This window comes from Elgaria multicarinata, chromosome 1 (assembly GCF_023053635.1).
Source record: "Elgaria multicarinata webbii isolate HBS135686 ecotype San Diego chromosome 1, rElgMul1.1.pri, whole genome shotgun sequence".
Lineage (NCBI taxonomy): Eukaryota > Metazoa > Chordata > Lepidosauria > Squamata > Anguidae > Elgaria > Elgaria multicarinata.
Genome location: NC_086171.1, coordinates 167,325,464 through 167,351,204, shown reverse-complemented (window position 1 = coordinate 167,351,204; position 25,741 = coordinate 167,325,464). Strand labels below are relative to the sequence as shown.

Here is a 25,741-nt window from a genome sequence, read left to right as displayed (position 1 = left end):
AGCCGCAGAGAATCCCATGGTGGATTCTTACTCCCACGGAGATGCGCCCAGAAAGAATGGCATTCTATTAATTCTCTTATCAACCTCTGTGTTTACCGCAAGAGCCTCTCGCCTCTCCTGCCTTCCCCCATGCGCCTTCTCCGCCCCCCTCCGCATCGACACCTTGCGAAATAGGCGGAAAGCCACGTGGGGCGCCTCAGCCAATGCCTGCAAGGAGGCGGAGCGGGAGCAGGCAGGTTTGTAGCATTTATTGGCACCGGGTCGGCCGGCCGGCTCAAGGGCTGCTAGCAGCAGGCACGCGGTGTGTTGGCGGGCCATCTTTGTCGGGTGTCTCGTCATCTGCGCGGAGGGAGCGATGGATCGCGTTGCGCCTTCCGACGCCCCGGCGGCTCCCGTGCTGAGGGACGGGCTGCTCCAGTCCCCCAAGCCGCCGATGAAGAAGCAGGCGGTGAAGCGGCACTACCACAAGCACAACCTCCGGCATCGCTACGAGTTTCTGGAGACGCTGGGCAAAGGCACTTACGGCAAGGTGAAGAAGGCACGGGAGCGATCCGGAAAGCTGGTAAGGAAGCCGCGCGCAGGGAGGACGGCGGCGGGGTCTGGCCGCGCCCAGTAACCCCTGGTGGGTGGTGGGACCTTCCAGGCTTACGCAGCCTGCTGGTGGTGCCCGTCAGATATATTGGGCTGTAGCTCCCATCGTTCCCAACTAGCATGGTCCATGGCTGGGAATGATGAGATCTGTAGTCCCACGCATCTGAAGGGCGCCAGGTTGGTCCGGGCTGCATTGCGAATGACGGGAGTTGCAGTCCCAACGCCAGCAGGTTGGGAAGATGGGGCTGGTGATGCCTGTTTGGTGCCATGATCAGCCCCATGCGTGCAGCTGATGACATGGGCTTCTGCCCCCATGGATCTGTCGATCCAGCGCAGCCCTAGAAGTGCATACTCAGAAGTTAAGCCCGTTGGTTTCAATGGGGTTTACTCCCAGTAAATTGGGTGCAGCATTGCAGGCGTTCTACTTCGGTCAGGTGCCACAAGATTCTGTGCGTGCCGTGCGTGCGTTTTGCCCTAAGAGGCCGTAGTCCTAGATTCACTTACCTGGGAGTAAGCCCCATGGATGAGTCCTCACATTTCTGAAGAGACATGTATAGCGTTGGGCTGTTAGCCCGCAATCTTAAACTTACGAGGGAGCAAGCCCTGCCCCGGGGAAGGCGGCGGGACATACTTATGAATGAACGTGCACGGGATCGCGGCCCCTCCTCTGGAATGGCTCAGAAGGATGGGCGGCAGAATGCGTCTCATTACCGGCGGAGTTTTTCCCCCTTTTCTTTTGTCCTGTCCTAAATCAGATTCTCTGCCCCCCTCCCCCACCGCACTTACGCCTTCACAACTAGCTTTTTTTTTCCTGTGGGGAACCCTCCCCCCCCCCCCGGCGAATCTATCGACCCTTTTGAATTTTCCCGCTATTTCCGCCTGTGGTGTGTGTATAGCTGGGGAGGGAATCCCCGCGAGCGCCCCTGCAATGCCCCTCCGTCTCAATGCCTCTGCAGGCACCGCGGCGCCGCCTCCTCCCTTCCCTTCCCTCTTTTGAACCGTGTAACCCGGTAACAGCGATGAGCGTCGCTCCCTTGGCGGAGCTTCCCCGCCCCCCCCCTTTCTTTTGTATTTCCCAGTGGCCGGCCGGATCCCTGTGCCCTCTTAGCACTGGCTTGGTGATTCCTGTGCGTCTGATGTAATGAAGGTTGAGCGCCCCCTCGCCGTTAACAGCGCAGGGCCGGCCGGCTGCTGCTGCTCTCGCATGTGCCAAAGGGCTATTGATTCTTCGGAGCGAGCGCTTTTAAGGACGGGAGGGGGAGGGACGTTGCTGCACCGGGAAAGTAATTAGGATCGTACACCCTGCAGGGTTTGCTGATGGCAGGGGCAGATTAAGGATCCCTTCAAAACACACAATCACAAAGAAAACCAGACGCGCGGGCCGCCGAGAGAAATGGATTGCATAATTAATGTTAATTATACTTAATGATGCTACATGCTAATTACACTACATATCCAGGAGGGAAATCGTAAAAGTTTTTCTTCTTCTTACAAGGGTGCTTTTACTGATCTGTAGTTCAGAGGAGTACTTTTTTAACTACCAGCCCTGCAAAGGAATCACTAGCCTAGCCCTGTTGTTAATGGGGTGATCCTGTGTATGCTTGCTGGGAAGTTTTTAATGGGATGTAAAACCTGGGTCATTGTGGGTAAGTGTGCAGCCTGGAAACACAACACTGTGCATAGTTAGGCAGAATAAAGTTCTGCAGCTCCCAGCATTCCCCAGCCAGCCAAAGCCCCTGGGAGTTGTGGGATCTTTTTCTGTCTAAACACGCGTAACATTGCACCCTAAATAAATTTAATGTAGTGGGGGGCGTAGGCGGGGAGGGCCAGGTTGTGTTTGTTAGGCAACAGGGATCCTCCAACCCAAACTTTAATTTACTGCTCAACTGGCCCAGCTTGGCAGGGGAAGGATCCTTGATTCCAAGTCTATGTAGTAATGCGGATGGCAAAGACACTGCAAAGTGAATGAATCTCGGCCTGAGTTAATAAACAGAGCTAGCAGGCGGGGAGGCAGGCAGGCAGGCCTGTGCAAGTTAAGTTAATGTAGCCTTGCAAAACTTCACTTGTCTGTTGTGAATCATTGTGGTCGGTGAGGAAGAGTGACAAGATTAAGGGCAATTACATCAGAGCTGAGGTGGTAAATTTTTCAGCTCTTTTGCAAGGCTGTCTTAAGTGGCTTTCACTTTGGTAGTAGTGGCGAGATGAGCGGGTGGTGATGGTTTTCCTTGCAGACTGACCCAGGTGGTAGCAGGCTGCCCTTGTAAAATGGGAGTGCAAGTAGTTCTAGGGTCCCTTGGCAGAAGGTTGCCTTCTTCCCCTTGAAAGTGGAGGACAAAGGGAGCTAATCCTCTACTGCTATATTTATTTCTCCCCCTGCCACCACCACCCCAGCTCCCTCCCCCTGCACACTCCCAATTCCATTGCTGTTATTGATCTGACATGAATTGCCTGTCAGTGCCACTATTTGCCTTTGTGGCTGGCCTTGCATAAAATACTGAAAGTCAGTTCTCATTGGCTGGAGTTTATTCAGGGGGTGGGGAAAAGGGATTGCAGAATCCAGAAGGGATCCAAAGATCTCTGGTCTCTCCCTTTTGACCTTGGCTATTCTGGTGTAAATTAGCATTCCCCCACCCCCATCTATGTGCATCTGTGGGTATCAAAGCACAATTTAAATTTGCCCTGCAGCTGTAAAGGCATATGTGCTGCTTGTAATGTTTCCTGGCTTTCAGTATATCCCTCCAGATAGAGAACTTGTTAGAAGGCTGCATAAAAGGCCCCTTCCGCTGCCCCCCCCCAATAGGAGATGGGAGCAGATGTGAAGTCTAGGCAAAGACTTGAAGTTTGAGAATACATTACGTTGGAGCATCATTGGCTTGGCACATCAATGAAAAGAATTGATGCTGGAGGTGGAGAAACGGCTTCTAGTCATGTTGACTGAAGTGGCAGTTCTGCTTCCTTGTGAAAGGGGAATTTGCATGTTGACTTGGTTATCCTAGCAGGAAAGAGTAAATATTATCAGGCTTGGCCTTTCACTGCAAAGTTCTGAGTTACTCAAACTTGTGTGGGGAAGCAGTGTAGCCTTTGGTGAAACCAGGCAATTTTTTCATTGCATCCAGCTTAATCAAATTAAGTCTGCATGGCATCTCTCCATTCAGACCCACCTTCCTGCCCTCCAGACATTTTGGGCTGCAACTCCCATAATCCTCAAACTTTGACCATGTTGGCTGGGGCTGATGGGAGTTGTTGTCCAAAGCACCTAGAGAACATTAGGTTGCCTACCTATCTTGCCCCTGCTACATCCTTTTTCTCCTTTCTACCATCCCTTTTTTCTTTTCTTTTCTTTTTTGGCTCAATATCCAGACTGATGGAAGAGCGTTGATGAAATAAAAACCTTCTCACTTTCTTGTTCCTAATAGGTATTGCTCTTATTTATTATAAAATTAGGCCTTGTAAAGCTTTGCTAGGTTTACAGTTGATGGTTCTAAAGATCACACTTATTTCTGGCTAATATATTACCTTGCTTTTTGTGACTGGCAGCTGTTCTAAATTTTTAAGTGATGGACTAGTCTTTCTTTTCTTAACGATATTTGTTGTAGCTTTTTTCAAAAAACTAATGTAAATAAACCAAACAAAATACAAACATAATTCCAAGAGGAAAAGAAAGTGCAATGCAGGTACCATAGCCAAGACATTGCTGTCAATTGAGTTTGGGAATTCATTATCAGGTAGCATCTTCTGTTTGGCATGCTAGTGAGCAGCGTGGGAGTGGATAAACAGCTTCCAGTTGTGATATTGATTGTCTTATAATGATGTTAGTTATAGAATTAACAACCATGCAAAATTGGGAAAGGATATAACATGGTTGTCTAGGACAGACCAAAATCTTGTGTACTTTTGGGTAAGATCCATTAAAACAGAGAGGACCTACTGTCAATTACATGTCTTTGGAACTGGTGTGAAAGATAGTTGGGAAATATCACCATTCTTCTCCACATCAAACAATGCAGCTGCCCTTTTATTTTAAGAGGCTAAAACCTGGATTTCATTGCATGCAAATGAGCAAGACATATGTGGCACCTGGTATGAGAATGCACACTGTTCTCTTGCTAGTATAGGCATCGTGCCATTGTCCTTGTACAAGCTCTTGCTGTTCTTTGTCCACTTAGCTGCATCTTAGTGAATCATCTTGCCCAACTGCTTTCCCTTACATCTAGATCTACTTAATACTTAATGAATCCAAGCCTCAGTACTCAGTGAAGTTGTTGATCAAAGGAAATAAATCCTATAGTTACAGAGCTTGTAGGAGTTCACATTTTAAATGGAACCATTCTCACGCCAGAGGTGCTGTGGCTTAGGAAACCGATGTAGGTTAAGCATGCGCTTCTATCCAACTGAATGTGTCCACCCTACTTCTAAACGACGTACAGTATTTATTTGCTAGCAAAGCTTATCACCCGGCCTCCTGAAACTAACAGTTTATTTGCTTATGCCAGGATTGAATGGCCTGTTTTCTCTTTCGGGAACTTCACATGAAACTGCAGACTGGCTGAAGTGATGAGCCTAACTGGTTCCTACACCTGTTTGCCATACAGCATCAGTCTGTAAACTAGAATAGCTTTTAGTTCTTGGCTCCAAGCCAAATCAAACAGGAAGCCTCAGTTTCTATAATCTTTGCTAGCAAAATGTGATACGTGTACTCCAGGGCTATGCATACAGAAATGGTGGTGGGCGGGTGTCCTCCTAAAAATGGTGCTAAAACAACAACAACTCTAGTAACTTGAACATTGGGCTCTCTTGACACTGGGATATAATCCATAACTTGCTAGGATTAGGGCAGTGTGTAGAATCTGGAACTGGTTTTGAAGCACCTGGCAGACTTTCATTACCTGTTGGAGATCTCTTCCTTACCAAAACGATAATTAGAACAAGCTTTGAAATGACCTTGAAAGCCAAATTATAACCATCGAGTAGAGCTGACTGGTGATGCACGTTGTCCGTCTGCAATCATCCTTTGCAATATGAAATGGTAAAGTTGACTGAAAATGTGTGCCTAGTTTAATTGGTGTCTCTTGGAGAGGGTTTGATGCTGGTAGTTTAATTCCCCACAGCCTCTTGTATGCTTTAGGTGTGCACTCCATAAAGGAGTGAATTGTTAACAAGGGGCATGGGGGTCTAGACTCATGACCTGATCTCTTCATGTCATTGCTGGGATGCACTGGAGTCTTACTTGGAAACACCCCCCCCCCCAATCAAATCTCAGGTTCTATAAAAATCATTTAAATGGATGCTTACTTCTGCATAGCTTTGCTTTGAATACTTTATTCTCAAACCCCATGTGTTTCTGTAGGAACGTATGATTGTCTGGAGTAGGAAAGGGGACATAGAAGTGTATGGGTAGGACAGCATATTTATTTATTTATTACATTTATATACTGGCCCATAGCTGAAGCTCTCTGGGTGGTTTACAAAAGTTTAAAACAGTGAACATTAAAAACAAATATAGAAAAATTTAAAAGCATATAAACAGCAATATCATTTTAAACAACTTTTCTGGGGTCAGTTAAAAAACAAAGCATATGTTGTTAACTGCCAGGGAGAAGAGAAAAATCTTAACCTGGCATCAAAAAGTTAACAATGTTGGTGCCAGGTAAGCCTCATTGGGGAGATCATCCTATAATTGGGGGGACACCACTGAAAAGGCCCTCTCCCTTGTTGCCATCCTCCAAGCTTCCCTAGGAGTAAGCACTCAGAGGAGGACCTTAGATGTTGAGAGTAGTGTTCGGGGAGGTTCATGTTGGGAGCATGGCTGAAGATATGGGAGAAAATGGTAGCCATAGAAGGCACAGAACTGTCACGCCTTTAACAACACTATATATAATGGCAGGTTTTCTTTCCACCTCCCCTCCCATGGAACTTTAGTATGAAATTTAAAGAAAACCAAGAACCCAGAAAACATTAATACTTCCTCCTGCAGTAATCTCTTTTTGGAAAGACAACATCAAAATGAAATCTTTTTCTCCAATTTTACTACCAGGCAACAAAGGATAAAGTGGCATCTCTTCACTCTGAAGAAGTGGGCATGCACACACACTTGGCATATGCTATGAGTTCTACATGTTTTTGACTGTACATGAGTAATCCTGTTTTCAGAGCAGTAACTGTGTTAGACTGTGTTGCTTCAATGAAAACCTGATAGGTGTGATCATCTCCTGTCTTTGGAAGGGGAAAGCTATTTCTATGCAATGCATATTGTCCCTTGCCAGCAGAGTGAGTGTGTGTATATACCAGTCCTAAGCCTATCTTCTCTGAGTGCCTGAAGTCTTGTCTCTAAAAGTCATCTGATGGGAGAAATGACAGAAGTGAGAGTTCTAGGATTTCTGCATGCTGTTGTCCTTTATTGCCAGGGAACAAGCCTATTTTCTGACAATTGAGGGTACAATGGCTTTTTAGCACCAGCTGCTCTGCCTACTTCCTCCAGTACTACTGCCCAGGTCTTTTGGATAGATCAGGTCAGGCCAGATGCCAGGCATGCCAGCTGCATGCCTCCGGGTCAGTGAACGGTGGCGCAACCAGGACTCATAGCATAGATTTCAGAGGCAAGGGCATGGGGTGGATGAGGACCTTTATAAGCTGGCAGGGGAGTTGCCTTTATAAGTTGCCTGTTGACCAGGGAGCATTTGTATTGTCCAACAGTTGTGCACATTCCAGAAGGCAGGCCAGGTGACGAGGCACTGAGGCAAGACGGGTTAACAATTAATTCCTTGAACCCAGCGAAAAGGCCACCTAATGAAAGTGGCTTGAGCCTTCCCTATTGCTGTAAACATTGTTTGTGCCTCTTGTTTATTTTGCTCCCTCATTCAACTTTATTGGCTGGTATGCTATGCCTTCTGAAGATAACTCTTAATTGGATGGAGGCACAGAGCTTTCAACTGTAATATTAAGTGTTGGTCTATGATCTAGTGTGACAACTCTGGACTAAGTAAAACCTATTGCTAGAAGGCTTCTTCCCTCATGGCTGCTATCGGTCTGTTCATTTTCTGTATGTTGTTGAGTGACATATGCATCTCTGATCATTGTTGCAAGAGGTAATTGATGATAGGTGACGAGTGTGTCTGGTTGAGCTCACATATTATCAGTTTATCTTTGGAGAAGTGTCTCGACTCCTAATGGGGAAGGAAGTGGAATGACACAACAGGTATCACAAGACAACAGAAGGCTGTGGCAATATTACTACTGACATTACACAAAGGGAGCCAGTAGCGTCAGTGGGTAAATAAATATTAGATAAGTTCCCTGAACCCCTTCTGGTTTTCTGAAAATACTCATAACCTGTTACCATAGCTTCTGTGATCATTGCATCATGAATAGGGCTTAACTATTATGCTCCTACTAGTGCTGTAAGGAAAGCCACAATCCTCAATTCTTGCTTGCATCCCATTGAAGCTATAGAACTGCTTCAGAGGAAACTGCTTAGAAGTGTGTACTGAAATCATGAAAAGGAAGCAGAAATGAACCTGCTTTTTCAAATCTCAACTTAACTTTCTTAGTAAATAGACAAGCCTTCCCTGATCTGGTGTCCGCCACCCCCAACATTTTAGATTACATCTCCCAGCATTCCTGACCATTGGCCATGCTGACTGGGGCTGATGGGAGTTGAAGTCCAAAACAAGTTGGGGAAGGCTGAAGTAGACCATATCTTATCATCATTCTCTGGGTCTCCTAATCCAGATACCTTTACTGCTGGGATCAACAGGGAATGGGGATTATCTTAAAACACACCATCCTTTGAGATAGTTGAATGCCCTGTGCCTCCTTCTATCTATTATTAGTAATGGGAATTGTAAGTTAATGGTGATTGGAAGGCAGAGTTCTTAACACTGCTGCTTTTGGGATGCAAGGCTAGGCCTCCCTTTCCTTGTTGTTGCCGGGAGACTTAGTATTATGTGTCCTGCAGGATCCTTTTACAGGATTACTGCTGTTCCGCATTCTTGTCTGATAGAAGAAACGAGGTTGTGCCGGATTCCGTTGTAAATTCAACCCAAGGAGTGCATTGTCTCCGCAATCCCTTTGAAAGAGGATTAGCTGCATCTATTCTCTGGCGCTCTCACTTTCACTCGCCTCCCCTTCATTTCCTTGTAGAGGAATTTTCATAATAAAGAAATCTGAACAAACTTTGGAAGGTTTGCTCTTGCCAGTTCAGGGTTGTTGTTTTTTTGTTTTTTTTTCCATTTGGCCAGCTGGCCATGTTTGGGGGAAGTTCCATGTTTACTACACATACTTTTTTCTTTCCCCCCTTTTTTTGGAAGAGGGAACATTACCTGGAATGTGATAGCTTCTTTTTTAGTGCCAAACAACAACAACAACTTATATTATTATTATTATTATTATTATTATTATTATTATTATTATCAAGCCTTAGTGAGTGACATTCTCAGCCAGATATCTGTGGGGATAACAGAACTGTTTTCATTTGCATCAAACAAAGCTATTGACATTTTCCTATTGACGTTTTCAATCATGTGCACTGGTCACATTCCATTCACTGGCTGAATCATGCTGCAGAAGCTCTGGATCCAAAGACAGAACTCCTGCAACAAATTAAGCTTCCTGTGAAGCTTAAAAACACAAACAAAGCAGGTGCATGCTTACAAAGAACAAGAGATGCATTAAATTTTAACTTGAATAAAGTTAGGAGGGGGATGGTTAGCTGCAGTGCTATAGTAGTCAATTTGGAAGTGCAGGTGTTTGCTTACACATAATTGCTCATTCAGAACCAAGCGGCCCTAAGATACTTTGCATTACAACAGAAAATAATATATTGTTGCTGGGAAAGTCCATTTCCCCCCCAGCTACTGTGGGGATTGCAGGGGATGCAAGGAATTGCGAGGGGGGTAGCAGATGACATCATCATCCCTGGTTATAAAAATAGTGCTGGTGCTGCATCCCTGTGAGCCACGACATCACTCTGAAATTAACCGGAAGCAAAATGTTTCTAGCTCCAGTGCTTGCTACAGTTGAATTTCTTTGGTTAGCAGATTGGGTCATACATTCCTCATTGTGCATTTATTCTGTTGTCAACATAAACCTTTAGGATTCTCTGTACTAAGCCAATTCCAGATCAGTACTGAAAACAGAATTCTCAGTGGCTGGTGCTTCCATGCACAATTGCCTGGGTTTTGGTTCTAGTGACAGCAAGAAAGAACTTGTAGGCCTGCAATTTGTTGTTCTGATAGTGCCTTGAGCTCAAAAATGGAGAACCAATTTGGTGTCTTTTTCCTTACTTTAAATCTCATCCTTTTAACATATTGTTCATAATCGGCCTGCTCCCAGTCCCAGACATATTAGTATGTTGCACTTCCATGTTAATAATTTTGGAACTCTTATTTCCAGGTTGCTATCAAGTCTATTCGGAAAGACAAAATAAAGGATGAGCAGGACCTTGTCCATATCCGGAGAGAGATTGAAATCATGTCATCCCTCAATCACCCCCACATCATTGCTGTCCATGAAGGTAAGAGCAGTTTACATCTATTTAAAGGTATCAGGACACATTTGGTACCTTCCTCCTTTTCACTTCTGTTTAGACATTTGGCTGTTGAGAAAGGAGGCAAATTGAACTCAAGCAGTTGTGGCTCTGATTAGTTGCATGTGGAAACTCTTCAATTCTGATGCTGCTAAATGCAATATCCTAGGGCATGGTCCTTCCTTTGGTTTTGGTATAAAGATGTAGACTTTTTTGCAAGTTTTGTTTGAGTTCCTTTTCCTCAGGACATCAACAAATGAAACTGGTGTTTTAAAAAAGTTTTTAAACATTGTCCTGACTGTCCCTTAGATTAATCCCTTGGAGCTCTGAACAAATTGATGCTGGGATTTCCTGATACAGATGGTGGGCAGAAGACCTGTTGGGCAGTATGCAATGGTGACCCCTCCATGAGCAGCCAGCCCCACTAATTCCATTACACAAGCAGCACCCACCATTTGCACAACAGAAATTTAGTGCCTCTGAGGGTGACCCAAACAAGCAAAAACACTTGTTCTGGAAAGGGGCAAGTCAGCAGACCTCATGTAAGGGAGCTCTGCTGACTTGACCTGTTCCAGAAACAAGCATTTTTGCTTGTTTCAATGCTTGTCCATAGAAGTGCTAAACCTTTGATGTGCAAGTGGTGGGTGCTACTTGTCCAATTCAATCTGTGGGGCGAGGGCACTGGCAGAACGGCAATGGCAGTGGGCCCCAAATGTGGATGGGGCATCATTGGAGACTGCTCAGAATTGAAGTACTCGAATTTCAAGCCTGCCGTATTGCTTCAGTTCAGGGGATGCATAATTGCACAAGTGGAAAACGTGACACTATAAAATACCAAAATGTTACAGACATGCAGAACTGCAGTATTATCCACCCTTATTCCTAGCCCCTGAAACCTTGCTCAAAATCACCAATGCTTTCCTAAATATTCATTTAAGAAGCTTACTGCAAAGCATGGGGTGGAGGTGGGAGGACACACACACGAAGATCTTCTCATGAAGCAACAGTGATTGCAATTACTTCCCTGTTTCCCACTCTTTAATACATGAGTAAACACAATTCCTCACCAAAAATGGACAATGTTGTGAAACCAAAGGGTGGAAGCTCTCTGTGTCTTCTGCCTGAGGCGCAACTGGGTGACTCACCCACAACACCCAACTCTAGGGCACTAAAGTTCACCCCTTCACATTTTAGTACTTGCTTCCTTGTTTTTGTGTACAAAACAACTTGTAGTAGAGCTCTTAAGAACAGCAAGCACCCTTTATTTACCAGCTTCACAAATAAGGGTGCCTGCAAAATTGCTTTTGGGAGTTCTATGAAAACTTATGTAAGGGGGATCTGCTATAACAGCCTTGCTCCAGATATTACAACTTTATTGTTGGTGTATGACAGATACGTGCAGTAGACTAATATAGGTGACTGATCTTAAGTGTGGTTGTTTGCACAGTCAGCGTCATTCTGATTCTGACTCTTACTGTAATCTAAAAATACTTGGGATAACACATGAAATGGCTGTAAGGAAAGCCCAACCCTGGTCTGAGCCTAAACTGCTATTCTAGTCAATGGTGAATTAAGAGGCTATGCTCAGCTTCTCACAGTTCTTTCGACTGCTACTTGCAATGCGCTTGTACCTTCTCTGAAAGAAGAAAACTGCTTCTCTTCTAATTGTTCCTAACTGGTTAAATTGTGCTGGACCTAAATCTAATCTGCCTGCTGTTTACTGCATTGGTTTGTTAAGCAGGCAAATGTGAAGCCATCGTATAATTTATTTTAATATGTTTAAAAACAAAACACTGCTGCATTTGCATTTCATAAAGAAGACCTATGAAGCATCAATGGACATGCTTCCATAGTGAACTGAAATGGTATTATAGAGTGCCACGCTATAAATCTGAGTAGGCAGGACTGTAAGTTGGGATAGGAACTAAAGCAGAGGTGGGCAACTTGTCATCCAGCTCTTCCCTACCCACCCACCCCCATACCTCCCATCTGCTCTAGCTAGCATAGCTAATGGTGAGGGATCATGGGAGTTGTAGGCCGAAACATCTGGAGGACCATAAGTTTATTTATTTATTTATTTATTTATTTAAGTATTTTTATGCCGCCATTCAGCCAAAAAAGGCTCTCATGGCGGCTTACAAAAGTATTTCTTGACAGTCCCTGCCCACAGGCTTACAATCTAAAAGACATGACACAAAAGGAAAGGGGATTGGGAGGGAGGAGGAGGAGGGGGAAAAGGAAAGCAAATTCAGGCACTACAGTCTTAGTTGGAAAGTTCAGCAGTTACAGGAGACAGCAGGAGGGAGGGGGCTCTCAGCTGGAGCTGGACCCAGGCATGGTGGAGAGGTGCCTGGCTGCTGCTTCCTCCCTCACTGGTGGCCTCTGCAGAGACAGTTGGTAGCAGGAGGGAGGGGGCTCTCAGCTGGAGCTGGACCCAGGCACGGTGGAGAGGTGCCTGGCTACTGCTTCCTCCCTCACTGGTGGCCTCTGCAGAGACAGTTGGTAGCAGGAGGGAGGGGGCTCTCAGCTGGAGCTGGAGCCAGGCCCGGTGGAGAGGTGCCTGGCTGCTGCTTCCTCCCTCACTGGTGGCCTCTGCAGAGACAGTTGGTAGCAGGAGGGAGGGGGCTCTCAGCTGGAGCTGGACCCAGGCCCGGTGGAGAGGTGCCTGGCTGCTGCTTCCTCCCTCACTGGTGGCCTCTGCAGAGACAGTTGGTAGCAGGAGGGAGGGGGCTCTCAGGTGGAGCTGGACCCAGGCACGGTGGAGAGGTGCCTGGCTGCTGCTTCCTCCCTCACTGGTGGCCTCTGCAGTGACAGTTGGTAGCAGGAGGGAGGGGGCTCTCAGCTGGAGCTGGACCCAGGCCCGGTGGAGAGGTGCCTGGCTGCTGCTTCCTCCCTCACTGGTGGCCTCTGCAGAGACAGTTGGTAGCAGGAGGGAGGGGGCTCTCAGCTGGAGCTGGACCCAGGCCCGGTGGAGAGGTGCCTGGCTGCTGCTTCCTCCCTCACTGGTGGCCTCTGCAGAGACAGTTGGTAGCAGGAGGGAGGGGGCTCTCAGCTGGAGCTGGACCCAGGCCCAGTGGAGAGGTGCCTGGCTGCTGCTTCCTCCCTCACTGGTGGCCTCTGCAGAGACAGTTGGTAGCAGGAGGGAGGGGGCTCTCAGCTGGAGCTGGACCCAGGCCCGGTGGAGAGGTGCCTGGCTGCTGCTTCCTCCCTCACTGGTGGCCTCTGCAGAGACAGTTGGTAGCAGGAGGGAGGGGGCTCTCAGCTGGAGCTGGACCCAGGCACGGTGGAGAGGTGCCTGGCTGCTGCTTCCTCCCTCACTGGTGGCCTCTGCAGTGACAGTTGGTAGCAGGAGGGAGGGGGCTCTCAGCTGGAGCTGGACCCAGGCACGGTGGAGAGGTGCCTGGCTGCTGCTTCCTCCCTCACTGGTGGCCTCTGCAGAGACAGTTGGTAGCAGGAGGGAGGGGGCTCTCAGCTGGAGCTGGACCCAGGCACGGTGGAGAGGTGCCTGGCTGCTGCTTCCTCCCTCACTGGTGGCCTCTGCAGTGACAGTTGGTAGCAGGAGGGAGGGGGCTCTCAGCTGGAGCTGGACCCAGGCACGGTGGAGAGGTGCCTGGCTGCTGCTTCCTCCCTCACTGGTGGCCTCTGCAGAGACAGTTGGTAGCAGGAGGGAGGGGGCTCTCAGCTGGAGCTGGACCCAGGCCCGGTGGAGAGGTGCCTGGCTGCTGCTTCCTCCCTCACTGGTGGCCTCTGCAGTGACAGTTGGTAGCAGGAGGGAGGGGGCTCTCAGCTGGAGCTGGACCCAGGCACGGTGGAGAGGTGCCTGGCTGCTGCTTCCTCCCTCATGGTGGCCTCTGCAGTTGCCTAGCTCTGAACAAAAGCCATAGGCTTCCCCTCAGAATTCTTTGGCATGGACACTTCTTTAATTCCTTATGCTTTGCCCTAACTTTCTCTCTCTTTCCCCCCTCTTGTCTGTTACAGTGTTTGAAAACAGCAGCAAGATTGTCATTGTGATGGAGTACGCCAGTAAGGGAGACCTCTACGACTACATCAGTGAGCGCCAGAGACTGACTGAACAGGAAGCTCGACACTTCTTCAGGCAGGTGGTGTCTGCGGTCTACTACTGTCACAAGGTTAGTGGAATTTGATGGCCTACTTGATGTAGAAGAGCTCTTCTTCAAAGCTTATGAAGGAAGGCACAAAGAGAGAGCCCTATGGAAGAATGTGTTGGAGAACCTTCTCATGATCTACATGTTCTTCATCCAGCTACTTAACACTGGAAGTTATTGTTTATTACATTTTTATACCACTCCATAGCTGAAGCTCTCTGGGCAGTTTACAAAGATTTAAAAAGTATTAAGTTAGGAATTAGAAACTCCTGAGAGTCTGTTTAAATATCACAGTTGATGACTCCTAGTATACATGGATCTCAGCACTGGTGTTATTCACACGTTCCACTTTCCATGTCACAGAAAAAGCAAGATTCAATCTTGTACATTTGTTTTCCCTGTATCTGTATAATGCTTGTATCTAGGCTGGTCTACATGGAACATACATGGCATATTAGGGTCAACATGTAACACCCTTGGAATCTTTTGTGCGCGGATGATGCAGTCATTTATATAGCAGTTACAGAATCAGAATTTAGTTATTCTTGGCTTCCTTAATAATCTTAGTAATGAATATGCAAACATTAGAGGCGTACTTCCTCAAAGAAGAGTGAGAAGTGGAGGGGTGTGTGTATGTGTGCTAGACACTGTCTCCACTTACAATGTCTGAGTATACTCAACTGGTTCAGATGACACTTAAACCCTCTCCAGCCCTAGGGACAATGCATCTGAAGGATTGCCTACACAGGTGAATCATGTGGTCAAATCTGAGAATTGTTATTTTGGCCGACAGGGTGTTTATATAACAAGGTTACTCATGATAGTATTATCAGCTTCAACCCTATCCTCAGGGAAACGTCCATAGCTGTCACATAGTTGAGGCATCCTGGCTTGAATTTCACATTCACTTGAAGTGGGAAGGCTGCTGTGATGAGACGGAGGTGCTCATCTGTAAGGGGGATATGATGAAATATCTGCCTCACCCTTTCCCCAGCTTGGTGCCTTCAGATGTTTTGGACTAAGGCTGTGTGAGCCTCAGGCTTTGGATTTGGAAGTCCAAATCACTGAGGCCATTTTATTACAAAACCACCATTTCCTTGCACAGACCTAGGTCCCCATACAGCCTACAACTCCCAGCATGCAGTGCCTGGGAGGATTATACTTATCTATGAGCAGAGAATATACATGTCCTCGCCGCCGCCATTGCCTGCTCCTTGGTACGATCGCCTTTGGTCCTGGGGCCCAGTAAGTACAGCAAGGACGTGGCGGATCCATCATAAAATGGCAGATCCACCATAAAGTGGCCTCCATGATTTGGACTTCTGAATCTGAGGCCCGAGGCTTGCACAGCCCTACCTTGGACCAACTCCCATCAGCTTCCGCCAACATGGTGAGAAATCCTAGGAGTTGTCCAAACCATCTGGAGGAAACCAGGTTGAGGAAGGCTGCTTTTCACCTACAGCGTCATCAGTTTTGTATGACCAAGGAAACCGTGTCTATGTAAGCACAGTTCAGGTAGACGGAGGCGATGCAATTTTTCTTTGGCTCTGAATAGGCTGCCCTTGGTAGTGTTGCCTTTATTATTCTACATCTTTGCAGCTTGAAACTTGCATACCAAGAATAATACAGCCGCTCACTAGATTGGAGAGCACCTTCTTGCATTTAAAAACTGATCATTTTCTATGCCTCAAATTTTTGGCAGGGTAAAGTTAATGCTTGGATGCATATATGTAAATTATATATTTATATGTAACCATATATATAAATTATATCTGGGAGGCCTGGAATTCTAGACAGTTACTGCCTAATGCTTTGCATGCTTTGTTCATGTTGCAGAATGTGGGGAGGGTGGTTAGAAATGCAGATCTTTTGGAACCTTTCCTTTCTTTCAGAAAGAATTGCCTGGACTCTAGGAATGCTAAGGGCCAGAGAACAAAAAAATGATGTGGGTGGTGTATGAGGAGGGGTGTGATCCAGGGACATGTTGCATTCTTGCCATGTCTCATTCCCTTGGTTGAGACATGACAAGAAACTCCCCAAATTTATTTGTATCTTTCTTGCGACAACGTGGACTAGGACCCTGCTTTTTTTTGTAGGACCCACGATATGGTTGATGTTACCTGCACAGCCCACCCGCCCTAGAAATAGGTGTGCTGTGTGCATTATTATTTGGGGTCCATGGCAAATAGTGCTAAAATGTAGCCTGGCAATAAGCGACATGTGGATTCCCATGAACATGCCACACTTTGAATGCTAAGTAGAGAGACTGCTATGCTTTTATTTGAGGAACGATATGAGAAAATCTGGTGGTGTGCCACTTGCCATCTTGTTTTGGTGATGGTGCTGGAGAAACGGGAAAAGCAGCAGAAAGCCCTTCATTAAGCATCACTTAATGAATATGCACTCCTTAGGCATCACTTTTGAGTGGCACTGGAGCTTTCTTATGTATGGAAAATATATGGTCATTGTCAGCATCTCAAGTTGCTGACAATGGGAGGTGCAGATCACTAGGACCTGCACAGAATGTAGTAGCTCTTTGCTAGAGCATTTTTGATTGGAGCCCTCATGTATTATTGGGCTAAGGCTTGCAGGAGTTCCTTGTTAGCAATCTCTCCCTTGCATGTTCAGTACAGGTGTATGTTGTGTTTTTCTCTTTCACTTTAGTCTTTGCTGCTGGCTGTTCTGGGCCTTTGCCCCATCGAAATTCAAACAGGCCGTTAAATATTTATTTGCTTATTGCATAACTCCTTCCAGTAAACTCTCAAAGCAGTTAAAAGGAATAATAAAACATAACATACAACAATAAAAGCACAATAAAATAATCAGTGTATTTTTTACAGGAACATGTTGGTAGGATATCTGTAGATGGGCAGAATGGGTAGAAGTAACTTGACTTCCCTTTTTGCCAGAAAAAAACAAAGCTAATGTCGTGTCTGCTTTTTCTCCCAATAGAATGGAATTGTTCATCGAGATCTGAAGCTAGAAAATATCCTTCTGGATGCAAACTGCAACATTAAGGTGAGTGGGGCTGTGGCCAGATGCAGGAAGTCCACCTCAAGTGCATTTGATGGGCACCTGTTGCAATACTTGGGCCTTTCTGCTTTAAGATCAAGGTTGCTTACAGATATTTTCAAAATATGTAGAATGTAAAAGCACAGTGGAAGAGCCAGTAGCAAAATGTAAAATTGTGGTTTAAAAATGAATGCCGTATAAAATGCAAAAAACACACAAATGTGCATCATAGTCCATGATGGTATTTTACATTTTTAAGTCTCTATCATGAAAGCAAGCACAGTTTGAAGCAAACCTAAAACTCGGCAAGATGCCTCAGAGTTAACCGCTATTGATTAGAACCGGTTCAGCAAAGGGGAAAGGCACTGCTGACGCAAAGCCCTTTGGACTTCACTTTTGGTAGTACAGCAACATCCCACCCCCATGCCAGAAATGCTGTGGACAATGCTTTATACAAGACTCTCCCGAACCTGGGTCCCCAGATGTCATTGGACTACAACTCCCATCATCCCTGGCCACACTGGGTTTGATTGGAATTGTAGTCCAACAGTATCTGGGGGGAAAAGCTGCTTTAAAGTTCTGTTGCACCACTGAGCCATTAATTGCTGTCATAAATTCAGAAGATGGCAAAAGGTCATTACCTGCACATTGTTTTTTAACTGGGATAGATGAACACCCAACACACATCTGGTTTCTCACAGTTCCCTAATAAGAATATGTATTTGTATCCCAGTACACTTCGCACACATTAGCTGTCTTACTGAGGAATACTAATCTGCTTTCCTCAAAGACCTTTTGAGGACCAAGAATATTATGGCATAGGGCACCACTCTGATAATGGAAAGAAGCAGCGTTGACGAAACTCTGTCATAAGAATTACACTCCGTCCAGAGGACTAAGACAGATGCAGAGAAAAGACATCCATTGCAATAGTTAAAAAGTGCAATGCTAGTGGCTCTTATGGGTCTGCCAGACGTGTTTATGTTGTAGCATGGCAACTATGTGTCTATGCATATTAGCTTCTCATGCCTATACCTTGCTGTAAGGGAGTGATGGGTTCATAGAGGTGGTGTTGGGTGGATGAAGAAGATGATGCATGGAGGCCCAGATTTATTGCGTCAGCCACCAGCTCCCACCTTTCCTAATGCTGGAATAGGAATCCATAGAAAAATATGGACACCTGACCACTGGAACACTGCTCAGATCCAGGGAGACTGCCCTGCAGTTTCAACCCCTTTAATTGTACAGGGAGAAGGAAACTGAAGAGTAAGAGCAAGGGTGGGCAACTTTTAGCCCTCTAGCTCCCATCATCCATCATCATTGACTATGCTGGCTAGCACTGATGGGAGTTGCAGTCCAAAACATCTGGAGGCCCACAAGTTGCCCACTCCTGGATAAGTGTCACGGCCTCTCCCAAGTTCTACTGTGTGGCTCTAACTCTTGGACCCTTCCACCCAGACAGTCTACTCCCTCTTAAAAAGGAGCAGCCAACTCTTAACGTAATGCAGGTTTTTGTGTGTGGTTAATAACAAACATAGCCGGTGTTGCCTGAACAATAGGCTGAACAATAGACCGTTCCACAACTGCAAACCTGAAGGTATGTTCTGTACCTTCTGACTCACCTGATAGGCTGTGGGCTGGATTAAACAAAGATATTTTTTTAAAAAGGTGATATCAGCAAATACTTATAACGGTGGTACAAACAGACTGGTAGAACAGGAGCTCAGATAATCGGTTCTTAAAGCCCCGGTACACACTTGACAGAGTAGTTCTGCTTTCCCTCTAGGAACTGAGTGTGCTTTTAAGGGTTTTCACCTTTTCGCTGGGTAGTTAACTGATGCATGACAGGTAGAAATTCAGTGGGTGCAGGTGTCTTGCCACTGATCTCTCTGCTGGGAAAAGCTGCCTACCATGCACTTGTTAAAGGCACAGAGCCACATTTGGGTTGGGGGAGGTAGCAACCCTAAAATTTTTGATACTAATTCCTATATGTAGTAACAAGCAATCTATCTGTATAGCTGAAGAAAAAGTAGATAGTACATTATAGGTTATAGCTCCATAGGATTCATCAGTGTGTGGTTCTATGTCAGCCTTCAACATCTGGTGCCCTCCAGATGTATTGGACTACAACTCCCAGCATCCCCCAGCCAGTCATAGTGGAAGAAGGCTAGCTGGGGAAGGCTGTTTTAGGTTCAGATTTCAAATCTGATTAAGGGTAGCAGATCTCTTATGGATTGGAGTAAGTAGTGATTTGGTTATTTATTCCATTGTCGAAATTGTCTACAGGTGTGTATTTGTGGGAAATTGAGGGTGAACAGTGTGGAACAACTTGTGACCATTTGCAAAATGCAGGAGAATTAAATGGTTTGGGTTTGGAAACTAGGCCTCTCGAAAGTGTATTTTAAAGAACATGCTAGACTTTTGCCTTCAGCTAGCAACAATACTAACCTGTGACTAATTTCCCCCCTCTAGATAGCAGACTTTGGCCTCTCTAATGTCTTCCAACAAGATCGGTTCCTGCAGACCTTCTGTGGTAGCCCCCTCTACGCATCCCCTGAGATAGTCAATGGGAGGCCTTATAAAGGACCTGAGGTAAGAATGCTGCTTATTCTAAACCCATAAATGTTGAACAAGGCCACAGAATTAGCCAGGCACATGAACCAGTAGGTAGTTTTCAGTCAAGCTTTTTGGGCTGCAAAAGGCCATAGCTGAGGTTTTTGGCCCTTGGCAATAAACCCCTCACTACTGTAAGATCACGCGCATGACCATGTGTGTTTCCTTTAATAAGCCTGTTGGATGTTTGTTGTTAAATACCCTTGTTGAAATGGAAGAATTGGCTCCATGGCTCAGAAATAATGTATCCAAAGGGGCCTTTGCTGGTAAAGCAATGGGAATGAACAAGTCTGAGGTGTTCTTACTTTCACGTGCCAATGGCCAATGCCAACGTAAAGGTCTTTGAATGGAAACTGCATCCCTTCAGCCAAGTAGTCTTGAAACTTTCAGCCTTAAGGCCAAAGTCCATTTGAAAAAACTCACACGCGGTGCATTCCAGTAGTGGGCAGGGCCAAAGGTAAAATGGGGTGGAGTCAAAATACAGAGTATATCACCATATTTTAGCTTAAAGCTCTTTGTGTTTGGTGGGGGCATACAAAAGCCATGAAACCACCAAACTATCAGTGATGGGGTGGCGGGGGGGGGGGAAGTGGCATGACCATCTGGTGAACTCTGGTGGGCTGGACTGACACCCTAGGTGGGCCTGAGGTTCTGCCCTCCTGCTCTTGCCAAATTATAGTTGCGTCTCCTAACAGGTCTCTTCCCCATCTCCAGGTTGACAGCTGGTCCCTTGGCGTGCTCCTCTACATTTTGATTCATGGCACCATGCCTTTTGATGGCCATGATTATAAGACGCTGGTCAAGCAGATCTCAAGTGGGGATTACAGGGAGCCCACCAAACTATCGGGTAAGTGGAAATGACAGTACAAGTTCTATGTATGTGGCTCTGTCTGCTGTTACACAAGAAACATGAAGCAAGTAGCAGAACCTGCAGCTTTCAAGTCAGGGGTGTGGAACATGTGGCCCTCCAGATGTTGCTGAATTCCAACTCTCATCAGCCCCAACTCACATGGCCAGTGATCCGGGATGATGGAGTTGTGGACTACAGATGTTGCTGGACTACAAGCTCCCCAGTCTTGCTTGAAGTGCATGTGCATGCTTGTGGTCCTACTTGTCAGCATGGCTTTTAAATAACCATTAAGCAAGCCATCAGCTGAAATTGATGGGGAGCCTGGTCTTCCCATGGCTGAGAAGTTTGTAGAGAAATTCCTAGAAAGGGAGACTTAAATGGAACATTGCCCTTACCTGTGCATCTGATGTGATTTCTTTGTCCTCCAGATGCCTGTGGCCTGATCCGGTGGATGCTGATGGTGAACCCAGAGCGTCGAGCCACTGTTGAAGACATTGCCAGCCACTGGTGGGTGAACTGGGGCTACAAGGTGCCTGTCGGGGAGCAGGAGTTGTTGCGGGAGAATGAGTCTGCGCTGGCCACGTTAGCAGAGTGGCTGCGCCGCTCCTCCAGGCCTCTGTTTGAAAATGGCTCCAAGGTGCGCTGCTTCTTCAAGCAACACCTCCCTGGCGTCACGCTGGAGAGGCAGCGCTCCCTCAAGAAGTCAAAGAAGGAGAATGACGTAACTCACGCCCTGCAAGAGACGGGCCATGCACCAGAGAACCCATCCAAATCTATCCTGAAGAGACCCAAAGGCATCTTGAAGAAGAGGAATTCCTGTGAGAAGGCCCAGGCTCCCCCTCCGGTATTGAAGGAGGACGCGACTGCCCCGAAGGTTGAGCTGGCTCACGTGTTGTCATCCAGGGATTTGGCCCGTAAGGCAGAAAGTGTTGCAGCCACCCCTCCCGTGCCCAAAAAGGGAATCTTGAAGAAGCCCCAGAAGAGAGAGTCTGGCTATTACTCTTCCTCGGAACGTAGTGAATCTGCAGAGATCTTGGACTCTGAAAACATTGACCTGGATGTCAGTGTCTTTGCTGGCACTCCCTTGTCCACTCAGCCCCCTGGCGATTCCTATGCCAGACGGAAAGGCATCCTCAAACACAATGGCAAGTACTCCTCCAGCAGCACTGAATCTGACGGCGTGCCGGCCAAGGTCCTCTCCACGTTTGCTGAGGTCCACTTGCCCAAGCTGTCCCTCACCTCCCGTACCCGTCCGTCCAGTGCAGCGAGTGAAGAAAGTATCCTTTCCTCAGAGTCTTTTGACCAGCTTGACTTGCCTGATCGAATGCCGGGCACTGGAAGAGGAGTCCCCATGCGGGGAGCTATCTCTGCAGATGATCTCCTGCAGCTGGAGGAGGCAGAGGAGAGGCAGACGGGGGGTCGCCGACTCCGCCGCTGGACAGTCACTCAGTGCCAAAAGCCCCTTGCAGAGAGCTGCTTCTCTCTGGAGGACTGTGACGACGTCACCGAGGTCTACAAGCGGCCTGTGGCCATGAGCAGGAAGCTGAGCTGAGCAGCCCGTAGCTAACAAGGCCGCCGAGAGACTTTCACTCAGCCGTGCACACCTCTGCAGAGAAAGATGTTTCCACAGCTCTGGCTCTGCTCAGAAGGAACGGACATGTCCAAATCATTTGCACTTCCCTCTGTGGGTGGACAAGAGGACTTTGCAGCAGCCTGTGTCGTCTCCCCGACAAGGCTGGGTGTGCAACTGGCTCAAAAGTATTTATTTTGTTGCAAACTCAGTGGACTCTTCTGGAAAGCCAAGAGGAGGCGGCTTGTGTTTTAAACAATGTCTTGTAAAATGGTACAACAGGGTACAGGCGTGTGTTTGGAGAGGAAGAAGGTTGTTAAAAGCTGGTGGATGTAGGAAACGAGTAAGGGGCGGGAGGACTTGGGGAGAAATGGGTAGGCATCTGTCAGCTGCAGAGCAACGGGTTAAGGCCGATGCAAAAAATGGAAAAGAAAGATCCTCTCTTCCCCCAGCATCACCAGGGAAATTGCAGAGAGTTGAAGACTTGATTGGCAAAAGCCCGGTAACTCTCTCCTGAACACCTTCATCTCTCCAAACAGACCCTGCCAATCATCTCTAATCTTAGTGACTAGGGTGGTTATTTTCTTTGCACTGTGCTGCTTCGATTGCACAAAAGATGGTAAAAAGAGGTAGAAGTACTTCTGAAGTGGAACAATGATGGGGCAAGATGATGGGAAAGCATCAGCTCTTGGCTGACAAACAAAGTTTCTAGCTGGTTGGAGAGTATCTGCACTACAAATTTAGATAAGGGTGTCTAGCTATGCTGGTATTCTCTGCCCTAAATTTGGGGCAGGGCAGGAAGGCATTCTAAGAGAATTCTTAGCATCCTACATAATTTCAAAGTCCTACACTTCTCTAAATGAGCCACGGCAGTTAACCTAAAACTTAGAAACGTTTGTAGAAGTCAGATGTCACCTGTTGAGAACTGGATGCAATAATGGCACGCAGGAGTTCAAGATCTTCCCCCCACCATCCCCTCCTGCTTTGGTTTATGATGCTTTTAGAAGATACAAGAACACTTTCCTTTGATTTGTGTGTACATCCTGCTTTCTGTTTTTTAAAAAAATAACTCAGGATGGCTAAAGATTACTTGTCCGCACCTCCCTAAAAGATATTGCAGTGCATTTGGGCTGCAGCAGTGACTTTTGCAGAGGAAAGCTACCAATTACAGCACCCGTTAGTATTTCCTGAGACTTGTTTGTGCTAGTTTTGGAATAGATCTCAAATCGAAAGAGACTGGGATGAGGCATGGCATCATCGTGCCAAGTGAAAGCCCTTTACTGGGATGGGTTGGGGAGTGAGAGATGGGCTTGACATACAAGAAAGGGTGGGCTTTAAAGAAGTGAGCATCTAGTCCTTGCAAAATAGGATACATGTATGTGCCTTTAAAAAGGAATTACGGACTGTGGCTGGATCCTTAGGTAAGTTAAGGGAGTTCACAGAAGGAAAGCCTCCTCCCCGTCCCCCTCCTCCCGCAGCCTCCTCAGCTACTTGAGTTTCTGGAGGTTGCGGGTGTGTGTGTGTGTGGAAGGGATGTCCTGAAAAATGTTTGGATGGGGCTTACTGGATTGATGACAGGAAACTTTCCTGCCATGAACTTCCTAAAGTTACCTTTCCTTAAGATCCAAGCCTTTGTGCGTTGTCTATATGTACGTTGCCATGATGAGGATTTCTTTTCCTTGAATTTTTAAAATACTGCCTTCCTGAGCAATATGAGCTATTTGACAGAAGTACAAAAAGAAAACTTGTTAAAGATGGTATGTAAGAAAAAAAGAACTGTGGTGACTTCATAATCAGAAGGAAAGTGATCTGCAAAACATCCCCATCTTGTTATACTTACAGATTCCAAATACCTGTTGCACTGTCTTGCCATGGTCTTCTCTGGTTGGCTTTCCAAACTCTGTTATGTTTTGTTGTTGTCGTTGTTGTTGTTGTTTTCCATCCAGAGAAGTTAATTTAAATTAAGCAAAATCAGACTTGAACACTTATCTGTGCAGCTCTTTTTTTTCGCAAACTGATAATGATGGTTATGCAAGAAAGAATAAATAAAGAACCAAACATTGCATTTGTCAGTTACTGTTACTGCTGATTCGCTGGCTGGGGTTTAAAACTATCCATCAGGTTGCAAAATGGCTCTTCTGTACACACCCACATACTGGACCCTTATTTAATTTTCACATTCCCTGAAATCATACATTACTAGACTGCTCTCTTGATTCAGTTATTTCTTTGTGGATTGCCCAGACAGCTTTGGCTATGGGGCAGTACAGAAATTTAATGAATGAATGTTCCTAGGGAGCTAGTGCGATCTAAGTGCTAGTGTATAGCCAAGGTCACATGCTTGTAGTAGCAATTAATCAGGAAGTCTTACCAGCTCCTGATTCCATATGAGCAATCATCAGAGGATTTGAATCCTCACTTTCATAAGCATGCAGAGTTTTGGTACATGTGACTGCAAGTATAATGGATCTGAATGTAGATAAATAATTGAATTTTGGTCCCACCCTTTCTCTGAGGACCTCAGAGGGGCAATTTTAGTCTCAAGCAATCCTTGACATAGGACAGATTGAGACAGACCACTATAACTGAATGGGGATTAGATCCCAGGTTCCTTGTATCCAAACACAGGCCGTAGCTAGACCTAAGGTTTATCCCAGGATCATCCCAGGTTCGTCCCTGCCTGAGCTCTGGATGCCCTGTGTGGCACTTAGATGAACAGGTTTGACCCCAGGACAATCCTGGGATAAACCTTAGGTCTAGCTACGGCCACAGTATTCCAGTCAGCCACTGCATCTTCCTGTCTCAGAGCTGAAGAGTTTAAACCATTGTTAAGTGACTTTGAACATTTTATTCCTCAAAAGGCCCTCTTTTCTAAGCTGAGAGCCAGAAACCCTGGCATCATCACACAGGAAGCTGCTTTTTATACCAGGTCAGATTGATGGTTCATCTTTTTATTAATTTACTGCACAAGGGAGGGTTTTCCAGATGGTGGGTGCTGCTACAGAGAAGCACCCATCAACTGGAAAACTGTCGAGGTTTCATGGTGACATTCTGTTCATTTTGGAATGACCAGCAAGACCTCTGAAGACCTTAAATGTTGTCTGGCTGAATAGAAGGGAAAGTGGTATGCTTGGTGGTTGATGTCTGCCAGCTTAAAGCAAGGATTTAGAGCTGTGATACGAGCATCAATACTGGTATTGGCTGTAATTGAGCCAGGTGACTTTAATGCATAGGAACCCAAAGGGTAGGTGGTTATTAGCTGGTCAGAATGAAAGTTGGCCATCAAAGAACAATTACCCATTTAGTGCCTTCTAGGTAGGAGGAGACTCAAAAGGTTAATGAGGAAATTACAGGTATTCCTTATCCTGTTGAGCAGCTCATGATACAGGTAGATAAACTGACCTGCTCATAGCCTACAGGCAGACTAATTGTTGAATGAAGAGGGCTGTGTATCTTGCTCTGGGAGCAGGAGAAAA

The 25,741-nt window shown here is 46.3% G+C and overlaps 1 protein-coding gene across 1 annotated transcript; it reads left to right on the top strand.

Moving 5' to 3' along the window:
- The first annotated feature begins 311 nt into the window (after positions 1-311).
- Positions 312-23,237, top strand: NUAK2 (NUAK family kinase 2). The gene is made up of 7 exons (XM_063142349.1): positions 312-562; positions 9,982-10,102; positions 14,093-14,244; positions 17,173-17,238; positions 19,705-19,824; positions 20,560-20,692; positions 21,124-23,237. The coding sequence occupies exons 1-7, from the start codon at positions 356-358 to the stop codon at positions 22,245-22,247; spliced, it is 1,923 nt and encodes a 640-aa protein (XP_062998419.1). The 5' UTR covers positions 312-355; the 3' UTR covers positions 22,248-23,237.
- The last annotated feature ends 2,504 nt before the right edge of the window (positions 23,238-25,741 follow it).

Excerpts from the sequence above, each read along its gene's own strand:
- NUAK2 (XM_063142349.1), top strand. The coding sequence starts at position 356 with ATGGATCGCGTTGCGCCTTCCGACGCCCCGGCGGCTCCCGTGCTGAGG. Across the intron at positions 563-9,981 it reads GGGAGCGATCCGGAAAGCTG|GTTGCTATCAAGTCTATTCG; the intron begins GTAAGGAAGCCG and ends TCTTATTTCCAG. Across the intron at positions 17,239-19,704 it reads ATGCAAACTGCAACATTAAG|ATAGCAGACTTTGGCCTCTC; the intron begins GTGAGTGGGGCT and ends TCCCCCCTCTAG.